Genomic DNA, 20,613 nt, shown 5'->3' with positions numbered 1-20,613 from the left:
TCTAACTTTTTCTGTTCACTTGTTTGAGTTCCTTAAATTCCCCTACCCGACGCGTAGATGGCAACTATTTTCTCCCATTCCGTAGACTGTCTCTTCACTCTGTTGATAGTTTCCTTTGCGGCGCAGAAGCTTTTTGATTTGATGTAATCGCATTTATCTCACTTCACTTTGTTGCCTGTACTTTTAAGGACTTCTCCATAATTTTTCTCCAATCTTTGCCCAGACCTAGGCAATACCATTCTAGACATGGGAACGGGCAAAGATTTCATGACAAAGACACCAAAAGCAATCACAAGAAAGGCAAAAATTGACAAATGAGAACTAATTAAACTGAGGAGCTTTTGCACAGCAAAAGAAACTATCCACAGAGTAAACAGATGACCCACAGAATGGGAGAAAATTTTTGCAAAATATGCGTCTGACACAGGCGTAATATCCAGCATCTGTAAGGAACATACACACATTTACAAGAAAAAAAAAAAAAAACACTAAAAAGTGGGCAAAGGACATGAACAGACACTTTGCACAAGAAGACATACATATGGCTAACAGGCATATGAAAAAAGTTCAGCCGGGCACGGTGGCTCACGCCTGTAATCCAGGCACTTTGGCAGGTCGAGGCGGGTGGATCACGGGGTCAGGAGATCGAGACCATCCAGGCTAACACAGTGAAACCCCATCTCTACTAAAAATACAAAAAAATTAGCCGGGCGTGGTGGTAGGCACCTGTAGTCCCAGCTACTCAGGCGGGAGAATGGCATGAACCCGGGAGGCGGAGCTTGCAGTGAGCCGAGATCACACCACTGCACTCCAGCCTGGGCGATAGAGCAAGACTCCATCTCAAGAAAAAAAAAAGCTCAACATCACTGATCATTAGAGAAACGCAGATGAAAATCACAATGAGGACGGGCGCGGTGGCTCACACCTGCAATCCCAGCACTTTGGGAGGCCAAAGTGGGTGGATCACTTGAGGTCCGGAGTTTGAGACCAGCCTGGCCAACATGGTGAAACCCCGTCTCTACTAAAAATACAAAAATTAGCCAGGCAAGGTGGGGCGCCTGTGGTGCCAGCTACCCAGGAGACTGAGGCGGGAGAATCACTTGAACCTGGGAGGGAGAGGTTACAGTGAGCCAAGATTGTGCCACTGCAATCCAGCCTGGGTGATAAAGCGAGACTCCATCTCAAACAAAACAAAACAAAACAAAACAAAACACAATGAGGCCAGGCGTGGTGGCTCATGCCTGTAATCCTAGTACTTTGGGAGGCCGAGGCAGGTGGATCACTTGAGGTCAAGAGTTCAAGATCAGCCTGGTCAACATGGTGAAACTCCGTCTCTACTAAAAATACAAAAATTAGCCGGGTATGGTGGCGCACACCTCTAATCCCAGCAGAATCGCTTGTGCCCGGGAGGCGCAGGCTGCAGAGAGCTGAGATCATGCCACTGCACTCCAGCCTGGGTGACAGAGCCAGACTCTGTCTCTAAAAAAAAAAAAAAATACAGTGAGATACCATCTTAACACCAGTCAGAGTGGCTGCTATTAAAAGGTCAAAAATTAAAAGATGCTGGAGAAGTTGCAGAGCAAAAGGAATGCTTATGCACTGTTAGTGGGAGTGTAAATTAGTTCAACCATTGTGGAAAACAATGTGGTAATTCCACAAATGCCATTCACACCAGCAATCCCATGACTGAGTATGTAACAAAAACAATGTAAATCGCTCACTTATAAACAAACACGCCCATGTATGTTCACTGCAGCACAACTCACAGTAGCAAAGACATGGAATCAAACTAAATGCGCATCAATGGTGGACTGGATAAAGAAAATGTGGTACATACACACCATGGAATACTATGCAGCCCTGAAAAAGAATGAGATCAGCTCCTTTGCAGGAACATGGATGGAGTTGGAGGCCATTATCCTTAGCAAATTAACTCGAACAGAAAATCAAATACCACATGTTCTTGCTTACAAGTGGGAGCTAAATGATGAGAACACAGGGACACAGAGAGGGGAACAACACACACTGGGGTTTATCGGAGGGGGAGGATGGGAAGAGGGAGAGGATCGGGAAACATAACTAATGGGTACTAGGCTTAATATTTGGGTCATGAAATAATCTGTACAAAAAAAACACATAACACAAGTTTATCTATGTAACAAACCTGCACATGTACTCCTGAACTTAAAAATTTAAAAATAAATAAATAAACAAACTTTTTCTGGTAATATTTTCTTGGGCTAAAGGGGAGGTCATTATGTTTGGATCAGAGGTCAGGATTATATATATTGCCAATATTCCTCTCCTATAAGCCTGCATTATGCAAAGGTATAAATGGCTTAGAGTTCGCAATGCCTTTGACCTAGCAGTTCCACTTATAGGGATCTATCTCAGTGAAGCCATTGGACAGAGAAAGCTAAGGATGCTTATGAAAGCACGCTGACAAAACGAAACTGCACAAACAACCACACATCCCATAACAGAGAACTGGCTCAATACAAGGCTGACACTCTCTCTGGCTGGAAGGCTAAGCAATGTTTATCTTAATAACATAGATAGGGATTTGCTGACAGAAAAAAAGTTGTCCACAAAATACTGTTAAGAGGAAAAATCAGGTTGTAAGCCAGAATAAATAACACATCATTTGTTGTTGCTCTTTTGAGTACATAAAACACCCACGAATCCATATTTGGACAAAACCAGAAACAGGTATGCCTCTGTGCTAACAATGGCTATCTCTGGGGTTACAGGTTGTTTCTGTATTCTTGATAGTTCGTTTGTTTGTTTGCTTGTTTGTTTGTTTGTTTTAGACAGAGTCTCATGCTGTTGCCCAGGCTACAGTGCAGTGGCACAATCCCAGCTCACTGCAACCTCCAACTCCCGGGTTCAAGTGACTCTCCTGCCTCAGGCTCCTGAGTAGCTGGGATTACAAGCACATGACACCATGCCTGGCTTTTTTTTTTTTTTTTTTTTGGTATTTTTAGTAGAGACAGGTTTTCACCATGTTGGCCAGGCTGGTCTTGAACTCCTGACCTCAGGTGATCCACCCGCCTCGGCCTCCCAAAGTGCTGGGACTACAGGCGTGAGCCACTGTGCCCGGCCTATTCTTGAGAGTTTTGATGTCATAAAATGTTAAAAGAACGTGTGTTACTTCTGTCATTAGAAACAGGAACGGAGTCACTACAGAGCCCACCGGGACTCCGGGCGCACGGCGTAGGAGCCATTCTTCCCAGATTCATGTAGATAAGCACTACCCTACCACTTACGTATCTTGCGTTTGTTCCCGGAACTGTGAGAAAGAGATTCCCTCCAGAGCGGCCCAGGTGTCCTCAGGCTGGCTCCAGGCGTCCTTGTGCCGCGGAGCCAGTTCCATACAGCAGTGCAGGACAGGCAGGGTGCCCAGCCAGTGGTACATACTTTTGTCCATGCATCTTTGGCACAGGTTCACCAGGTACAGCCGCCAGCTGGAAGGGAATAAAGATCCCGCGGTGAGCTGAGTTGGCCAGGGAGTCGTCTCCCTGGGGGTCTGGAGTCCCAACGGTGAGCAAACACCACGCACACAGAGCAGGAGGAGCAACGCACGTGGCAGAGCAGAGTTTAACTCGCGGAGGAGCCACAGAGTAACTCGCACAGGAGACACGGCTTCCCTCAGCCCCCAGCCTAGGGCGTCAGGTCCTTCACGGGCCCTTGCTGAATCCCCACAACAAACTCCCAGGACGGGGAGCAATCTCAGAGGCAGAGGTCCTGGCTAAGTAGTCAATGCAGGGTCCTGCCTGACAGAGCCGGCATTTGAACCCAGGCCATCTGGCAACAGTAAATCTAAATATAAAGCAACTTGTAAAATTTATTTTCATTGTTTAGAGACAGTCTCACTCTGTCATCAAGGCAGTGTGGTGGTGCGATCGTTACAACCTCGAACTCTTGGGCTTGAGGGATCCTCCTGCCTCAGTCTCTCAGGTGCTGGAATTACAGGTGCACCACCACACCCAGCTACTTTTTTTTTCTTTTTTTTTTTGAAACAGAGTCTCACTCTGTTGCCCAGGCTGGAGTGCAATGGCACAATCTCAGCTCACTGCAACCTCCACCTCCTGGGTTCAAGCAATTCTCCTGTCTCAGCCTCCTGAGTAAGTGGGACTATAGGTGCCCGCCAACATGCCTGGCTAATTTTTTGTATTTGTATTTTTAGTAGAGATAGGGTTTCACCATGTTGGCTGGTTAAATTTTTTATTTTAATTTTTGTTTCCCAGGCTGATCCTGAACTTCTGGGCTCAAGCAATCCCTCCTGCCTCAGCCTCCCAAAGCACTGGGATTACAGGTGTGAGCCATAATGCCCGGCCAAAACAACTTTTTTTTTTTTTTTCTGAGACGAAGTCTTGCTCTGTCGCCCAGGCTGGAGTGCAATGGCATGATCTCAGCTCACTGCAACCTCCGCCTCCCGGTTCAAGCAATTCTCCTACCTCGGTCTCCTGAGTAGCTGAGATTACAGGCATGCATCACTACGCCCAGCTAATTTTTGCATTTTTAGTAGAGACAGGGTTTCACCATGTTGGTCAGGCTGGTCTCCAACTCCTGACCTTGTGATCCGCCTGTCTTGACCTCCCAAAGTGCTGGGATTTCAGGCATGAGCCACCACGCCCGGCCCCAAAACAACTTTTTAAATGTAAGGGGTGGGCCCATGAACAATACATGGTGAATCTGCTACAGTCAAAACATATTAATGATTCCTCATACTTTAAACATTGGCACTAACTTTGTACATTGCCTTGCCACCATTCCTCCTCTTTGTCAAAATGCGCAGTGTTTATCTGGGTGTTTTATATTTGTAAAACCAGGCCAGGCACAGTGGCTCATGCCTATAATCCCAACGCTTTGGGAGGCCGAGGCAGGTGGATCACTTCAACTCAGGAGTTCAAGACCACCGGGGCAACATGGCGAAACCCTGTCTCTACAATAAATACAAAAATTAGCTGCAAGTGGTGGTGTGCATCTGTAGTCCCAGCTGTTCAGGAGGCTGAGGCGGGAGGACCACCTGAGTCTGTGAGGTTGACGCTGCAGTGAGCCGTGACTGCTCCACTGCACTCCAGCCTGGGGGGACAGAGTAAGACACTGTCTCAAAACAACAAATAAATAAATGTGTAAAACCAAGAGGCAGATGTCGTGATAAGACATGCTGGTCAGGAAAGGCTACCTCATGTCATTCCCAGTTCAAATCAACACACACAGAATGCTGGGAGACTGTGACCATCAGAGCTCAGTGGGGTCTGAGCAGGTCTTCCCACCAAGTCAAAGGCCATCACCTTCTCACCACCAAACATTTCAGGCCCGGGACAGTCACGCTGTTTCCTAAACTAGACACGGCACAGGCAGGGGCATCGGGAGAACATTCACACTGCTTCTGCAGATATCCTTGAGGGGATATGTTCAGGCCGGCATCGTGCCACAACCTCCTAAATGCGTGCACACAGACGCTGCTCATGGTATGACACAAAGCTTCAAAAACCAGGGCATTCAGTCCAGGCGCGGTGGCTCATGCCTACAATCCTAGCACTTTGGGAGGCCGAGGTGGGTGGACCACTTGAGGTCAGGAGTTCGAGACCAGCCTGGCCAAAATGGCGAAAACCCTTCTCTACTAAAAATACAAAAATTAGCCGTGTGCGGTCGTGTGCACCTGTCGTACCTGCTACTAAGGAGGCTGAAGCAGCAGAATTGCCTGAACCTAGGAGGCGGAGGCTGCAGTGAGCCAAGATTGCGCCACTTACTCTAGCCTGGGTCACAAAGTGAGACGCTGTCTAGGGAAAACAAACAAACAAAAAAGCAGGGTATTCAACCAAAGACAGAATATAATAAAAATAAGATAGATGCTAGGAAAAACTACTGCCACGACCACAGTGAGTGGTAAAATCACGGGTGGTTTTATTTCTTCCCTGTGTGCTTTCAGTCACTCTAGTCAACCCCTTATTTTTGCAATCAGAGAAAATCATTATAATAGCTATAAAAACATTTTAACAAAAAATAATAATACCTCTGAGATGTCCCAAGGATGTGGCTTAGGTCACTGTGAAGCTCATCTGGTGAGCTGGCATCCGAGGACAGGAGGTGACACACTGAGGTCAGGTTGTCTTCTAACTGAAATTTTTCCACTACAAAAAGGACAATGAGGCCCATTTTCAGTTTACTCCTCACTGGGCAGTCTTTAGGGAAAAGGTCTGCGCTTTTTCTCTCCAGAAATGGTGCCATGTGCTTCTGCAGATATTCCCACAGGTCTTTCTTCACCTGATGGTGGGAGAAGAGGAAGATGCATGAACCGTGAACCTGAATTCATCAGAGGTGTCCAGAACCGCCCCAGCACCACAGCTAGGGCAGCAGACCCCATCCGTGCCCCCCACCACACCTGCGGGAGCTACAGGAGCAGCCGCGGTGCAGCCAAGACCCTGGCATGAGGGCTCAGGCAGGGCCCCCGAGGCTCACCAGCGCTCAGCTTCCCTCAGAAACAGCTCCAGGCTGGCCTGAAACCCGCCCAGGCTGCACCGCAGTGAGGGAAAAGGTGCAGTGCGGGAGGGCTCCCCGTTCCTTCCACTCTCCCTCCAAGGCCAGGGGAGGACTCAGGACTGGTGCTGGGGTGGGGTTCAGATTACAACCAGGAAAAGGAGGAAAATGGGGAGGGCGGGGAAATTCCAAGACACGGTGGTAGGAGAAAAGGTCGGAAACTTCCACACATTCCCATCTGCAACCCGGCCCACAGAGTCAAGGGGTCATCCGGCCACTAGCAGGTCAGGTGAGGCTCCTGCCCAGAAGGTAGAGCAGCTGGTGGCCAGCCTAATACCTCTTTCTCCCCGTACTGCAAAGCGGTCCACGGCTGTGCGTGTCCTTCATAAATCATAGGCTGCCGCACGACAAAATAAAACTGCTGGAACTGGGTGAAGAAGTTGTTGAGGTTGATGGTGTCCCAGGTCTGCAGGATGCTGAAGATGCCATCCAGCATGACCGTGGCGGCAATCTGCTTCCCCTTCACCAGGTCCTTCCTCGTGAAGTCTGCGATGTGGTTCATGACTTTCTGAAATTTCCCGGGAGGCCTCATACAAACTATGTCATCGTACTGATGCCAGTCTGAGAGAGACAGAAAGAAGGAGAGTCTACCTAAGACCATCAAAACCCTGGAGACCCAGACGCTGGCCTAGAAGGCTGATCACGACTGGCACAGAGATGGAGTAAACGGGCCAGAGGAAGGGAGGAAGGGAAAAGCAAAAACCTGCACACTGACGACAGCCAGACTCACTCCATCTGGCTTCTTATCTGAGGCCGGCCCCGAGCAAACGGACATCCTAGACGTCCCACAGTGATGAGTGGAAAGCCCCGGGTCGCAAAATGCAGCGGGCCTGAGACTTGCAACGGATGTCTAACTGTGTAGCTCAGCAAACTTGATAAACAACTTCCTTAAACATCATCACAAGGAGGTGGAACGTGTCATACAGAAACCACATCCCTCACTAGCAACTGAGCACTGTCCCGGTCCATCACTGAGCTGGTTTCCTCTGTACTAGGAATGGGACACAGCCCCTGGAGGAAGGTGCAGGCTGCCCAGCAGGCACAGATGGCCTTTGGCATGGTGGCTGGTACAGGGCAAGGGCTGAATTCATGACTGTTCTTAAGCTCCATTGCAAACGATGTGAGTGCAGACCTCATTACAGAGAACCCAGTGAGGTCGACTGTAAAATAATTAGAAAACACAGGAGGTCAATGAGAGAGTCAGAGGCCCCGTGAAGACATACAAACAGAAGTAAAAATCAGGCAGAAACGGGAAGCACCCTCACAGGCCTCCTGAGCCCTCTGCTGTGCTTTGCGGGGGGCGGGGGGCGGGGGGCGGGGGGCGGGGGCCCCACCCGCCGCACAGTTGTGTAGACTGTCAGGCCCACCCACCCCAGCTCTGCACCCCGGGCCCAGCAGGGCTTGCAACTGTTTAGTTCACCTCGGTCATCACCTCCTTGTGGAAGCTTCTGCCGACCTCCAGCTCAAATCCCCTACTACGTGCCTTTTTTTTTGTTTTTTTTGTTTTTTTTGTTTTGAGACGGAGTCTTGCTCTGTTGCCCAGGCTGGAGTGCAGTTGCCGATCTTGGCTCACTGCAAGCTCCGCCTCCCAGGTTCATGCCATTCTCCTGCCTCAGTCTCCTGAGGAGCTGGGACTACAGGGGCCCACCACCATGTTTTGTATTTGTAGTAGAGATGGAGTTTCACCATGTTAGCCAGGATGATCTCGATCTCCTGACCTTGTGATCTGCCTGCCTCGGCCTCCCAAAGTGCTGGGATTACAGGCGTGAGCCACCGCACCCAGCCACCATGCGCCCTTTTAACTGAGCCATCAATGCCATGGCATTTATCAGAGAAGGAATTCCATATTTATATCTATAGAATTCCATATTTAAATATATTTATATATGGAATTACTGGACTAAGGCCTATTCTCTCAAAGCTTAAGTTCTCAGAGTACACTCTCTAGCTAGTAAAAATCACGTTTGGCTGGGCACGGTGGCTCACGTCTTAATCCCAGCAATTTGGGAGGCTAAGATGGGCGGATTGCTTGAGCCCACGAGTTTGAGACCAGACTGGGCAACATAGCAAGACCAGTCTCTCCAAAAAAAAATACGAAAAATTAGCCAGGCATGGTGGCACACGCCTGTAGGCCCAGCTACTTGGGGGACTGAGGGGGAGGATCAGTTGAGCTCTGGGGGTTGAGGCTGTAGTGAGCTGAGATCGTGCCATTGCACTCCAGCCTGGGTGACAGAGCGAGATCCTGTCTCAAAAAAAAAAAAATATGTTTACAAAAACAAAAAAATAAATACTTTATAAAGTTCTTAGGACTTCTGTCTTTGTCCAAGGTGGAATGACAGGGACTAAATTTACATTCTCCCGTATCTGCCTAAAGCAACATATGAACAACATAAACAGTAAAACAACCATTTTCAAGACACCGGACAGCGGGGGGCAGGGAGCAGAAAGCAACAACCAGTTGACCCCAGCTCACTTCCTTGAGTTTCAGTGTCACTGTGCAGGGAGGGGGGAGCCAGGGGAAGCCCAGGACCCCCCAGCTGAGGAGGCAGTGCTGGGAGTCCAGGTGACCAAGAGAGCCCAAGTTTATAGACAGAGAACTCAGGCGGGGGACCCCTGAGAGAGGCATGGAGGGGCACAGAGGGCTCTGCGAGAAGGGGAGCGCCCGCGTCTATGGACAGGTGGGCGGAGCGGCTGACAGGCTGGGGATGGCAGCCGGCAGGAGCCTGCAGACGGGGCTCTGGGCGTCATCTCCAGTCAACCATCTGAAAATCTCGAGAGAAGTGACAAGTCCCAGTGGCCTCCTGGTCACTGCACTTGTCCCTGACCCAGCTTCCAGGCCTTTGCTGCCCCTCTGTTCCCAGTCGCAGCCCTTCTTCTGGCTTCGTGTTCTCTCCTTTCCCTTAATTAAAAATGCTTTCCGGCCGGGCGCAGGGGCTCACACCTGTAATCCCAACACTTTGGGAGGCCAAGACCGGCAGATCACCTGAGCTCAAGACCAGCTGGCCAACATGGTGAACCCCCGTCTCTACTAAAAATGCAAAAGTTAGCCGAGGGTGGTGGCAGGCTCCTGTAATCCCAGCTACTCGGGAGACTGACGCAGGAGAACTGCTTCACCCCGGGAAGTGGAGGTTGCAGTGAGCCGAGATTGCACCACTGCACTCCAGCCTGAGCGATAGACTCCATCTCAAAATACAAACAAACAAAAAAATCTGCAAGTGAGTGGGTAAGTCACACTGAGCTCAAAGGAGAAGCCAACATATCTTTAACCAACCAGGGACACAACCCAAAGTCAGTGTCACTGAACCTCGAGGCTGGGGAGGGGCCATTGCGGAGCAGAGGCCCTCACTGCCCAGGCAAAGTCTGTGGTCTCCAGAGAGACACGCCCAGTACTGCAGGGCTGGCACCTGCACTCTGGAAGGGTGAGCAGACAGCCTCCTGCCACGACTTACCTCCTGAGCCCAAAAGTGAAGATTTTATGAACAGACAGCGGTTGACGTGCTCGCCCTCCTTCTGCTGGCGCTTGTAGATGAACTCAAACTCAGCAGAGCCCTTGTTATTACAAATGACGTACTTGTAAGGAATGTATTTATCTAGGTATTTCTTGGAAATGACGGCGCTGCCTTCAACAAGAATGCCATCACGATGTAAGTCTCTGGGAATGAACAGGATACAGTTGGTTATCCAAAATTCCCATCCCGGAAATTTTAGTTCTTCTCAAACACAGCATGGAGTGCAAAGCTACAAATTGATGTGGACTAAGAGGAGGCTTCTAGAACAAGAAAATAAACCCTGGCAAAGCTGGGTTCCGCGGCCCATGCCTGAAATCCCAACACCATGGGAGGCTGAGGTGGGAGGACTTCTCGAGTTCAGAGGTCAAGGCTGCATTGACCTGTGATCCCACCACTGCAGTCCAGCCTGGGTGACAGAGCAAGATTCTGTCTTGGATAAACAAAGCTGGGCACGGTGGCCCAGGAGATTGAGGCTGCAGTGAGTCATGATTGTACTCCCGCCTAGGCAACAGAGCAAGATCCCCTCTCTAAAAAAACAGTGTAATAAAGAAAGATTACTTTTAAAAAAAAAAAAAAAAAAAAAAAGGTCCATGATGGAATGTGACACAGAAATGCATGGCCAGGAAGAGCTGTCTGAAATAGTCATCTTCCAAAAGCCAAAGGATGTCGTCAACTCACTTGATAAAAATTATTTAAAGGCTGGACGCAGTGGCTCATGCCTGTAATCCCAGCACTTTGGGAGGCCTAGGCAGGCGGATCACCTGAGGTCAGGAGTTTGAGACTAGCCTGGCCAGCATTTAGTAGAAACTCCATCTCTACTAAAAATACAAAAATTAGCCGGGCATGGTGGCGGGCGCCTGTAATCCCAACTACTTGGGAGGCTGAGGCATGAGAATCGTTTGAACCCAGGAGGCAGAGGCTGCAGTGAGCCGAGATCGCGCCACTGCACTCCAGCCTGGGTGACACAGCAAGACTCTGTCTCAAAAAAAAAAAAAAAATTTTTTTTTAAATACATGTCACAGATTAGGCATCCTATGCCTTGCCTGAGGGATTCCTCCCAAGCCTACAGACACGCGCACCTGGTGCAGTGCAGCTCACAGACATTCCTGCTCCATTTCGGCTCGCCGAGTTCTTCTCCGCCTCTGATGAAGACTTTATGGTGGTCGGGATTGAATGAGAAATGATTAGAGATGATGGCGTGGAAGTACACGGTGACTCCTCTGCCCGGGCTCAGCGTCCTGGTGGAAAACCAAAACAGAAATCTGATTCCTGCGAGATCTGTCCACCCGTCATGTACATGCACGCACATGCACACACACATGTGCACACGGGTACACGCACATGTACACACAAGCACATGCACACGTGCGCACACACATCCGTGCACGTGCACAAGCACGAACACACGCACATGCACACACATGCACATGCACACATGTGCACACACACACACACACGCACATGGTCCTTGTGTTCCTAATGCACACTATCACACCCTAGCAAAAATGCAAGCACATCCATGTCTGACACACGACCCCCTGTGGGGTTGTCTCTTCCCTGTCTCCAAAATGGAGGAAGAAGAGGTGGCCAATCCCTGCCCATCTCTGAAGTGTTGCGGGCAGTGGCAAGAGGCACCAGCAGGTGTCCGAGCCAGAACAGCCCCTCTCCTGAGTTCCAAAAGGCCCACGCGGGCTCCAGGACCCCAGGGGCTATTAGGAAACAAGAAACTGGCACAGGTGCCCGCCCCTGTCCACCTCCTAAGTGGTTCCCTTTTCCCCCAAAGTTAAACTTGCCAAAACAGTTGACTAGAGGGCAGCCTGGATATCCCCTGGGAGCTGTGCAGGGAGAGGGTGTGCCGGGCTCTCAGGCAGGGTCTCCTTTGCTCCCCTGCGGGGTCATCCCTACCTTGCCTTCACTTCCTGGACACCCGCTTTCTGGTTTTTTTGTTCCTTCTCCTTTTTCGCAGCAGCTGCACTTTTGTTCTTCCCCTCTGGCTTCTTGGGGTCTTCAGGCTCCCCTTGCTCATTTTTACCGACTTTTTCTCCAGCAGTAGCCGTCTCGTCCTTGGTCTTGGTCTCAGCTTCCTGGAACAAGGAACCAAACCCCGACCTTCAAGGCTGGCCTCCACATTTTCTTTTTCTTTTTTTTTTTTTTTGAGACAGAGTCTCGCTCTTATTCCCCAGGCTGGAGTGCAGTACTGCAGTCTCAGCAGCTCACTGCAACCTCCACCTCCCAGGCTCAAGCAATTCTCCTGCCACAGCCTCCCGAGTAGCTGGGACTACAGGCACACAACACCATGGCTGGCTAATTTTTGTATTTTTAGTAGAGACGGGGTTTTACCATGTTGGCCAGACTGGTCTTAAACTCCTGACCTCAGGTGATGCACCCGCCTGGGCCTCCCAAGTGCTGGGATTACAGGTGTGAGCCACCGCGCCCGGCCCAGCCTCCACATCGACCCCTACAGGGGATGCTTCTCACAGCGGACTGAGTGACCACAACCCTTCCCTGCTTGGGACCTTCCAGTGCCGTTGGGGTCACTAATCACAGCCTCCAGAGGCGCCACTCTCCATCCTCATTGGTGGCCTCTCCTCCCCCAACTCCTCCTGGGAGCACTGGTGTCCCTGCTGCTCTGGGAACAGGCCCACCCCACACTACCCCAGGGCCTCTCACATGACCTTCCCATTGTCTGGGACACATCCCAGACACCTCCGGGACCATCCCTCACCACCTCCTCAGAGAGGCCTTGCCCGGCCACTCGGGCTGTGGGGGGCCACGGTACCTCGGGGCCCACCCCAGTGCCCTCTCCCCTCCCTCCCTCCACGCTCTTCTCACTGCTGAGGTCGGTTTCCTGACTCTCTCTCCTCCAGAAGGTGAGCACTCCGAAGGCCAGGGCTTTGTCTGAATCACGGCTATATCCCCAGCACTTAAATATTCACTGAATAATTAAATGAAAGAGGGGCAGCCGTGGGCAGGACAAGGGCCTCCTGGAGCCGGCAGGCAGGAAGGAGACGCACCTGGCAGTGTGTTTTGGAAGCAGCAGTGGTTGTTGGCGGCTGTTTCATTCCCTGGATCTTCTCTTTCATTTCCTTCCCAGCCCCTTTAACTGCATTGGCTGGCTCAGCTGCAGCATCAACTGCCTGCAAGACCCCAAACACCAGAGCCAAGGTGACCAAATGGACCAGGGTGACTCGGACATGGTTTAAGGGTCAGTAGCTGCCACAAGCCTAGGGACAGGAGGGGCCGGCGTCCCGGGTGGAGGGCAGCCCTCCCACTCCACCCAGGGAGAAGGGCCCAGAGGACACCCTCCCTGGCAGGGAAGCAACGCCAGCACCTTGCAGCAGAGCCCAGGTGCCGAGGGCTCAGTGCCACTCCCGGCCATCTCTCTCGGATGACTCACCGTAGAGGCTGGGGTCCCCGCCTGCTGCCTGGTGGTCTGCGGTTCTGTCCCGGGCTCAGAGCTGCCCCCTTTCAACTCAGGCAACAGGAGCTCCTGGGCAGCATCTTCATTCCCAGAACGGCCTTCACCAGCAGAGGTGGGGGGACCGGCCCCCTCCTGGGACAGGCCTCTGCCCCCAGAGGGGATGGAAGCGTCCTTGTCCTCCCCTTCTGTGTGGTCCTGGGGTTGGCGGCTGCTCTGAGCCTCACCTCCTGTGGCCACTCCTGCTTCTCCCAAAGCCTGAGCCTGCAGGGGGCTGTCACCAACCTTGGTGGGCACGAAGGGACCGTCACCCTCCAGTGGTATGGTGGCTGTGCCCGGGGGCTGGCTCGGCTGGCCAGTCGGGCCACTCTGCTGGGCTTGGCTGTGGGGCCGGGCTGCGTCCTGAGGCTCCGGGTTTGAAAGCAAAGTCAGATGACAGGGGCTGGCAGGAGACAAGGGCAAGGAATCCAGCTCTGAGGAAGCGGAGTTGTTCAGATTCTTTTTCTTCTTCCTTTTCTTCTTTTTGCTCTAAACAGAAAGACAGACACTCACTTTACTTCTTAGATTTAGTGTACTCTAGCCCACGTTTCCCTCCAACTTTCTCTCCCATTTCTCAGCTACATCAAGCTTCGCTCAACCAAAGTGCCTAACACCTGTTAGATCTGCAATTACCTGGAAAGAATGAAATTAAGAAACAAAAGTTGGGGATGGGCAGGGTCAGGAGCAAGTGGCCTTGAAGTGCTTTTACCACACTCAGCACGGTCACGGCCAGGCGGAGACCCTCACACGGGCTCACTGTTTATTGGGCATCCACGGACATGGATATTTATTTATTTATTTGAGACAAGGTCTCCCTCTGTCACCCAGGCTGGAGTGCAGTGGTGCAACCCCGGCTCACTGTAGCCTCAACCTCCTGGGCTCAAGTGATCCTCCCACCTCAGCCTCCTGAGTAGCTGGGACTACAGGTGAGCATCACTGCACCCAGCTAATTTTTTGTTTGTTTTGTGTAGAAACGGGGTTTCGTCATGTTGCCCAAGCTGGTTTTGAACTCTGGGACTCAGGCGATCTGCCCACCTCGGCCTCCCGAAATCCTGGAGTTACAGGCGTGAACCACCATTCCCAGCTGGTTTTAAAAAATGCTTTGTAGAGACAGAGTCTCACTATGTTGCCCAGGCTGGTCTCCAACACCTAGGCTCAGGCCTCCCAAAGTGTGGGAGTACACACGTGAGCCACCGTGCCTGGCCTGGTTTTGAACATTAGGAAGCACACACAGGCTTTCCACATTTTATGCACCTCTATAAAAATATTTCGTACACAAAATTTGAAATGAGAAGGAGGAGACTGAAAAATGAGTAGCAGCTGCCTCCGCACCCTCAGCAGGCACAGCCAGGCTCGAAGGCACATCCAGGTTCAGGGGTACCGTCCCCACCTTGGAACCAGGACTGCAGCTGGTGGGAGGAGGCTGCCAGGACCCTGGGACCCCGCAGGCATCTCCCAGGGGATGGTGCTCAGGGGTGCGTGCTGATCGGGTCACTAAAGGAAAGTGACTTGCAGATCCCCTGAAACCTGGTGGTGTGTGATGAGGGCCCCGAACTGCCAGGCAGCAGGTGTGAACCTGTGCCCACTCCACACCCCCCACCTCCTGCACCCACACGCCCGGGAAGACCCGCACACACTGAGGTGCAGCCCAGGGGCTAATCTACCCTCTCCTCAGCAACTGGTAGTGAGGGGACTAGGAAGGGCCACAGGGTCCCGTCACTGCCACTTCAGGAGCCCCTCGGCTGATGGCTGGCCCCTGTGTGGCCCCAGGAGGAGGCTGCGTTCCCACCCGCCCAGGGCATGGCGAAGCAGCAGCTGGACAGGGCTGTGCCCCAGGGCTTCCAGGAGGCCAGGCTGACACTGCAAGGCCTTCTCTCTCACACACGACCGCACTTCCTGCCAGAACCAGGGCCAGAAATTCTGATTTTCTCCTCCTTTTTAAATTCAGAGGAAACCCACGCTCAGTGTACACAAAGCACAGGAGGCCCCCCCCGCCCCCCGCCACCTGCCCCCCGACCCGTAACATCTCCCCAGGCCACAGTTCGGCTCTAGCCTCCTGCTCGGCCTGCATCCCTGATGCCGACCCCAGACCACCAACCCACCACACCGCTGAGAGCACCTGGTCCCGTTCCTGGGAGCAAGCACCACCCCTAAAATGACACACTTGGAGCGTTTGGGTGCAGACAGGGAAGACTCACTCCCAGCGCAGCGTGACTCTAAAATGGCGCTTCATTGAGATCTGGCCACTGCACTCCAAGCTGGGCGACAGAGTGAGACTCCATCTCAAATATTGAAAAAAAAATAGGTCGGGCGTGTTGGCTCAGGCCTGTAATCCCAGCACTTTGGGGAGGCCGAGGCAGGCAGATCACTGGAGGTCAAGAGATTGCAACCAGCCTGGCCAACATGGTGAAATCCCCCGTCTTTACTAAAAATACAAAAAATTAGCTGGACGTGGTGGCAGGCGCCTGTAATCCCAGCTACTTGGGAGGCTGAGGCAGGAGAATTGCTTGAACCTGGGAGGCAGAGTTTGCAGTGAGCCGAGATTAAGCCACTGCACTCCATCCCGAGCAATAGAGCAAGACTCCATCTCAAAAAAAAAAAAAAAAAAGCACCTGCAGAAGCAACCGCAGCAGAAGAGTCCGGGGCTGGGGCCCAGCACTGGAGAGTGGCGTCATCAGGGCAGGTGTCAGCCTCTGAATGACAGGCTGGTCAGCTGCCGGGGACCTGCTGAAAGGGGGAAGCAAGAGGCCGTCAAGAAACAGGCAGGTGCTGCACAACCCCTCACTGCAGGCACCCATCGGCCTCAGTATGCTGAGGAGACCTGGCAGGTGGGGTCCGAGCCCTGAAGACAGCCTAGCCTCGGAGAGGCGATGACACCGTCCCTGCCCGGCCAGCTGCCTGGTGCCTCTGGGGCTGCCACGCAGTGATGTCTGGGCTGGGTTTAGAGGGCCTGCCTGAGTTCCCATCCAGCTCACCCCATGCCACACTGGCTGGGCAACCCCAGGTGGGTCACTGAGCCACCGTGGGTCTCAGTTTCCCCATCTTTAAAGTGGAGACAGCAGATGTCTCCACATCACAGCATCACTGAGGGTGACCAAATGGGACGAAGCACACAGAGAGTTGTAGGACACTGCCTGGCACACGCAAGGCCCCCATCGGTGATGCTGTGGTCACGGTCACTGTCCACACACAGCAGGTGTTTGTGGCCACCTGGTGACAGCACAGGATGGCCTATCCTGGGGGATGGTCCCTTGGCTCTCCCTGTTCTCGGCCGCATGGTTTCAGTACCATCAGCTTTACTCCAGCCCCAGGGGCAGCTCTTGTGCGTGGGCTGATGTCAACCACTGCGGTCTATCATCCTGGCCACAGGGACCCACTGGGGGATTGGCCCGTGAGCCAATCAGAGCCAATGAGATTTGAGGAAGCGCTTCCTCTCTCCAGAGGAATCACTCACCAGAGGAGGCGCTCTCTTGTCCCCTGAATGACAGAGTAGCAGGTGGATCACGGGGAAGCCACTGTGTGGCACGAGGGAGTGACGGGAAACAGCTGGTGAGAGGCTCGGTGGGGGAGCCATGTCCGGAAGGCAGAGCAGACAGGGCCAGAGATGCCTGCACCAAGCCTCGCCTGCAGCCTCGGGGCTCATCAGGTGTGTCCATAATAAACTCCCTCAATGGGATTAGCCAGGTGGAGCTGGGCTTTCCATTATTTGAAATGGAGTCTCACTCTGTCATCCAGGCTGGAGCGTAGTGGCATAATCTCAGCTCACTGCAACCTGTTTCCTGGGTTCATGCAATTCTCCTGCCTCAGCCTCCTGCGTAGCTGGGATTACAGGCTCAGGCCACCACGCCCAGCTAATTTTTGTTCTGTTTTTGGTTTCTGTTTTGTTTTGTTTTTTTGAGATGAAGTTTCGCTCTTGTTGCCCAGGCTGGAGTGCAATGGCATGATCTGAGCCCATTGCAACCTCTACCTCCCAGGTTCAAGGGATTATCCTGCCTCAGCCTCCCGAGTAGCTGGGATTACAGGCACCTGCCATCATGCCTAGCTTTTTTTTTTTTTTTTTTGTATTTTTGTACAGACGGGGTTTCACCATGTTGGCCAGGCTGGTCTTGAACTGACCTCAGGTGATCCACCCTCTTCGGCCTCCCAAAGTGCTGGGATTACAGGCGTGAGCTACCGTGCCTGGCCATAATTTTCGTATTTTTAGTACAGATGGGGTTTCACCATGTTGGCCAGCTGGTCTTGAACTCTGACCTCAGGTGATCCACCCACCTCGGCCTCCCAAAGTGCTGCAAGTACATGTGTAAGCCACTGTGCCTGGCCATAACCCAAAGATTTCTAATGGTTAAAATAATCAAACCTCAAATTAAGTTATTCCCTAACTATGAAAGTTGAAAATAAGCCAAGGTCATGGATGCTCTAGCAGCTTCAACGACATAATCAGGCTCTGGCAAAAACTAAGAATCCTCAGGCTCTGGACTGCTGAGTCACAGCTGGGAACAGGAGGAGCCCACTGAGGCAGGCCCCTGACCACCCCCCACCTCCCAACCAGCATGGAAGACGCAGGCCCCCTACTGCTTCTTTCCTTGATGTAGCAAAGGGCTCAGACCTTAGGAACAACTGCCAGCAGCCTTCCCCAGGGCCTGCCTTGCAGGAGGAGTGGCCAGCCAGGAATAAAGAGCAGCAGCAGCAGCATGCGGAGGTTGGGCAGAGCCCAGGGAGGCTGGAGGCAGGGGCCAGGCCTTACTCCCTCTGCTCACAACATGGGGCTGCGGAAAAACTGCAGTAAACACAGAGGCAACTGCAGGAGAGATCCTTGGAGGGACCATGATCCAGTTCCTGGAAGACCACTGCCCTCAAGCCGCCAGCCCAGACCCTCTTTTCTGTAGAAACAAAACCGACCATCTGACATAATCGCACCTGCAGGCGGGGCTGAGGTCTCGGAGGAGCAGCCCCAGGCTCACCCCTCTCAGCTGTTCCCCTGTGAACTGCCGCCTGGCCCTGAATTGGGGACCGCTTACTTCTCGGTGAGGACTGGCCAAGTGCCCCGGTAGGGGCCCTGCGCTGCTGGTGCCTCCTGCTGTCTGCTTTTCCACTGAACAGTTTCATGGTCTTCTTTGACCCAGAATCTCCAACTATATAAATCATAGTGGTATTTATAATTTTAGCGGGGGGTGAGGCTTAGAAGTATTTACAGAATTTTATAAATATCCCCCTATATTTTCTAGACCTTTTAAGATGCTGTTTTACATTAAAATATTGAATCAGGCCAGGCACGGTGGCTCACACCTGTAATCCCAGCACTTTAAGAGGACAAGGCAGGCGGATCACCTGAGGTCAGGAGTTTGAGACCAGCCTGGCCAACATGGCGAAACTCCATCTCTACTAAAAATACAAAAATGAGCCGGGCATGGTGGCGCATGCCTGTAACCCCAGCTACTCTAGAGGCTGAGGCAGGAGAATCGCTTGAACCCAGGAGGCGGAGGTTGCAGGGAGCCGAGATCATGCCACTGCACTCCAGCCTGGGGGACAGAGGGAGAATCTGTCTCAAAAATAAATAAATAAAAAATAAAGTGCACAGGGGACGCTGTGGGTTATGTGCCGATGGCACGCCGTTTCATATCTAGGACTGGGCATCCTCAGATTTTGGTGTCCTCCAGGGTCCTGGAACCGATCCCCTGTGGGTAACGAGAGACCACTGTGTATTTCAGTGTGACTACAAGATGAGTATGAGCGGGACATGTGTGTGTTGGGGGGTGTGTGAGTGGGGTGTGTGTGTGTGTGTGTTGGGGCGTGTGTATGAGTGGTTTGTGTGTTGGGTGTGTGTGGTGTGAGTGGGGTGTGTCTTGGGGTGTGTGTGAGTGGTGTGAGTGGGGTATGTATGTGTTGGGGTGTGTGTGTGAGTGGGGTATGTGTGTGTTGGGGTGTGTGGGGGTGTGTGTGAGTGGGGTGTGTGTGTTGGAGGTGAGTGGGGTGTGTGTGTGTGCTGGGTGTGTGTGAGTGGTGTGAGTGGGGTATGTATCTGTGTTGGGGTGTGTGTGTTCAGGGTGAGTGGGTTGTGTGTGTGTGTGTTGGGTGTGTGAGTGGTGTGAGTGGGATGTGTGTGTATTTGGGGGGGTGTGAGTGGCGTGAGTGGGGTATGTGTGTGTTGGGGGTAAGTTGTGTGAGATATGTGTGTGGTGGGTATGTGAGTGATGTCAGTGGGGTGTGTGTGTTGGAGGTGTATGAGTGGTGTGAGTGGGGTGTGTGTTGGGGGTGTGAGTGGTGTGAATGGGATGTGTGTGTTGGGGGTGTGTGTGTGGTGTGAGTGGGGTATGTGTGTCTTGGGGTGTGTGTGAGTGGTGTGAGTGGGGTATGTATGTGTTGGGGTGTGTGTGTGAGTGGGGTATATGTGTGTTGGGGTGTGTGGGGGTGTGTGTGTGAGTGGGGTGTGTGTGTTGGAGTGGGGTGTGTGTGTGTGCTGGGTGTGTGTGAGTGGTGTGAGTGGGGTATGTGTGTGTTGGGGTGTGTGGGGGGGTGTGTGTGAGTGGGGTGTGTGTGTTGGAGGTGAGTGGGGTGTGTGTGTGTTGGGTGTGTGTGAGTGGTGTGAGTGGGGTATGTATCTGTGTTGGGGTGTGTGTGTTCGGGGTGAGTGGGTTGTGTGTGTGTGTTGGGTGTGTGAGTGGTGTGAGTGGGATGTGTGTGTATTTGGGGGGGTGTGAGTGGTGTGAGTGGTGTGTGTGTGTGTTGGGGGTAAGTGATGTGAGTGGGATATGTGTGTGGTGGGTATGTGAGTGATGTCAGTGGGGTGTGTGTGTTGGAGGTGTATGAGTGGTGTGAGTGGGGTGTGTGTTGGGGGTGTGAGTGGTGTGAATGGGATGTGTGTGTATTGGGGGTGAGTGGTGTGAGTGGGATATGTGTGTGGTGGGTATGTGAGTGGTGTGAGTGGGGTGTGTGTGTTGGGTGTGTGTGTTGGGGGTGTGTGAGTGGTGTGAGTGGGGTGTATGTGTTGGGGGTATGAGTGGTGTGAGTGGGGTGTATGTGTGTTGTGAGTGGTGTGAGTGGGATGTGTGTGTTGGGGGTGTGTGAGTGGTGTGAGTGGGGTGTGTGTGTGATATGAGTGGG

At 52.4% G+C, this 20,613-nt stretch overlaps 1 protein-coding gene across 4 annotated transcripts in view; it reads right to left on the bottom strand.

Annotated features, from left to right (window-relative positions):
• The window catches only part of LOC105469385 (ring finger protein 213), a 134,065-nt gene that overhangs the window by 92,455 nt on the left and 20,997 nt on the right, over positions 1–20,613 (bottom strand). For all 4 annotated transcript variants that reach the window (XM_071081789.1, XM_071081790.1, XM_071081788.1 and 1 more), the window contains 8 exons: positions 13,453–14,001; positions 13,070–13,192; positions 11,961–12,139; positions 11,135–11,293; positions 9,996–10,198; positions 6,824–7,107; positions 6,023–6,273; positions 3,267–3,464 (listed from right to left, as the gene is read on the bottom strand). In XM_071081789.1, the coding sequence (XP_070937890.1) occupies positions 3,267–3,464; positions 6,023–6,273; positions 6,824–7,107; positions 9,996–10,198; positions 11,135–11,293; positions 11,961–12,139; positions 13,070–13,192; positions 13,453–14,001 (1,946 nt within the window). The remainder of the gene's footprint in view (positions 1–3,266; positions 3,465–6,022; positions 6,274–6,823; positions 7,108–9,995; positions 10,199–11,134; positions 11,294–11,960; positions 12,140–13,069; positions 13,193–13,452; positions 14,002–20,613) is intronic.

This window comes from Macaca nemestrina, chromosome 17 (genome assembly GCF_043159975.1).
Source record: "Macaca nemestrina isolate mMacNem1 chromosome 17, mMacNem.hap1, whole genome shotgun sequence".
Lineage (NCBI taxonomy): Eukaryota > Metazoa > Chordata > Mammalia > Primates > Cercopithecidae > Macaca > Macaca nemestrina.
This window is presented reverse-complemented; position numbering and strand designations above follow the sequence as displayed.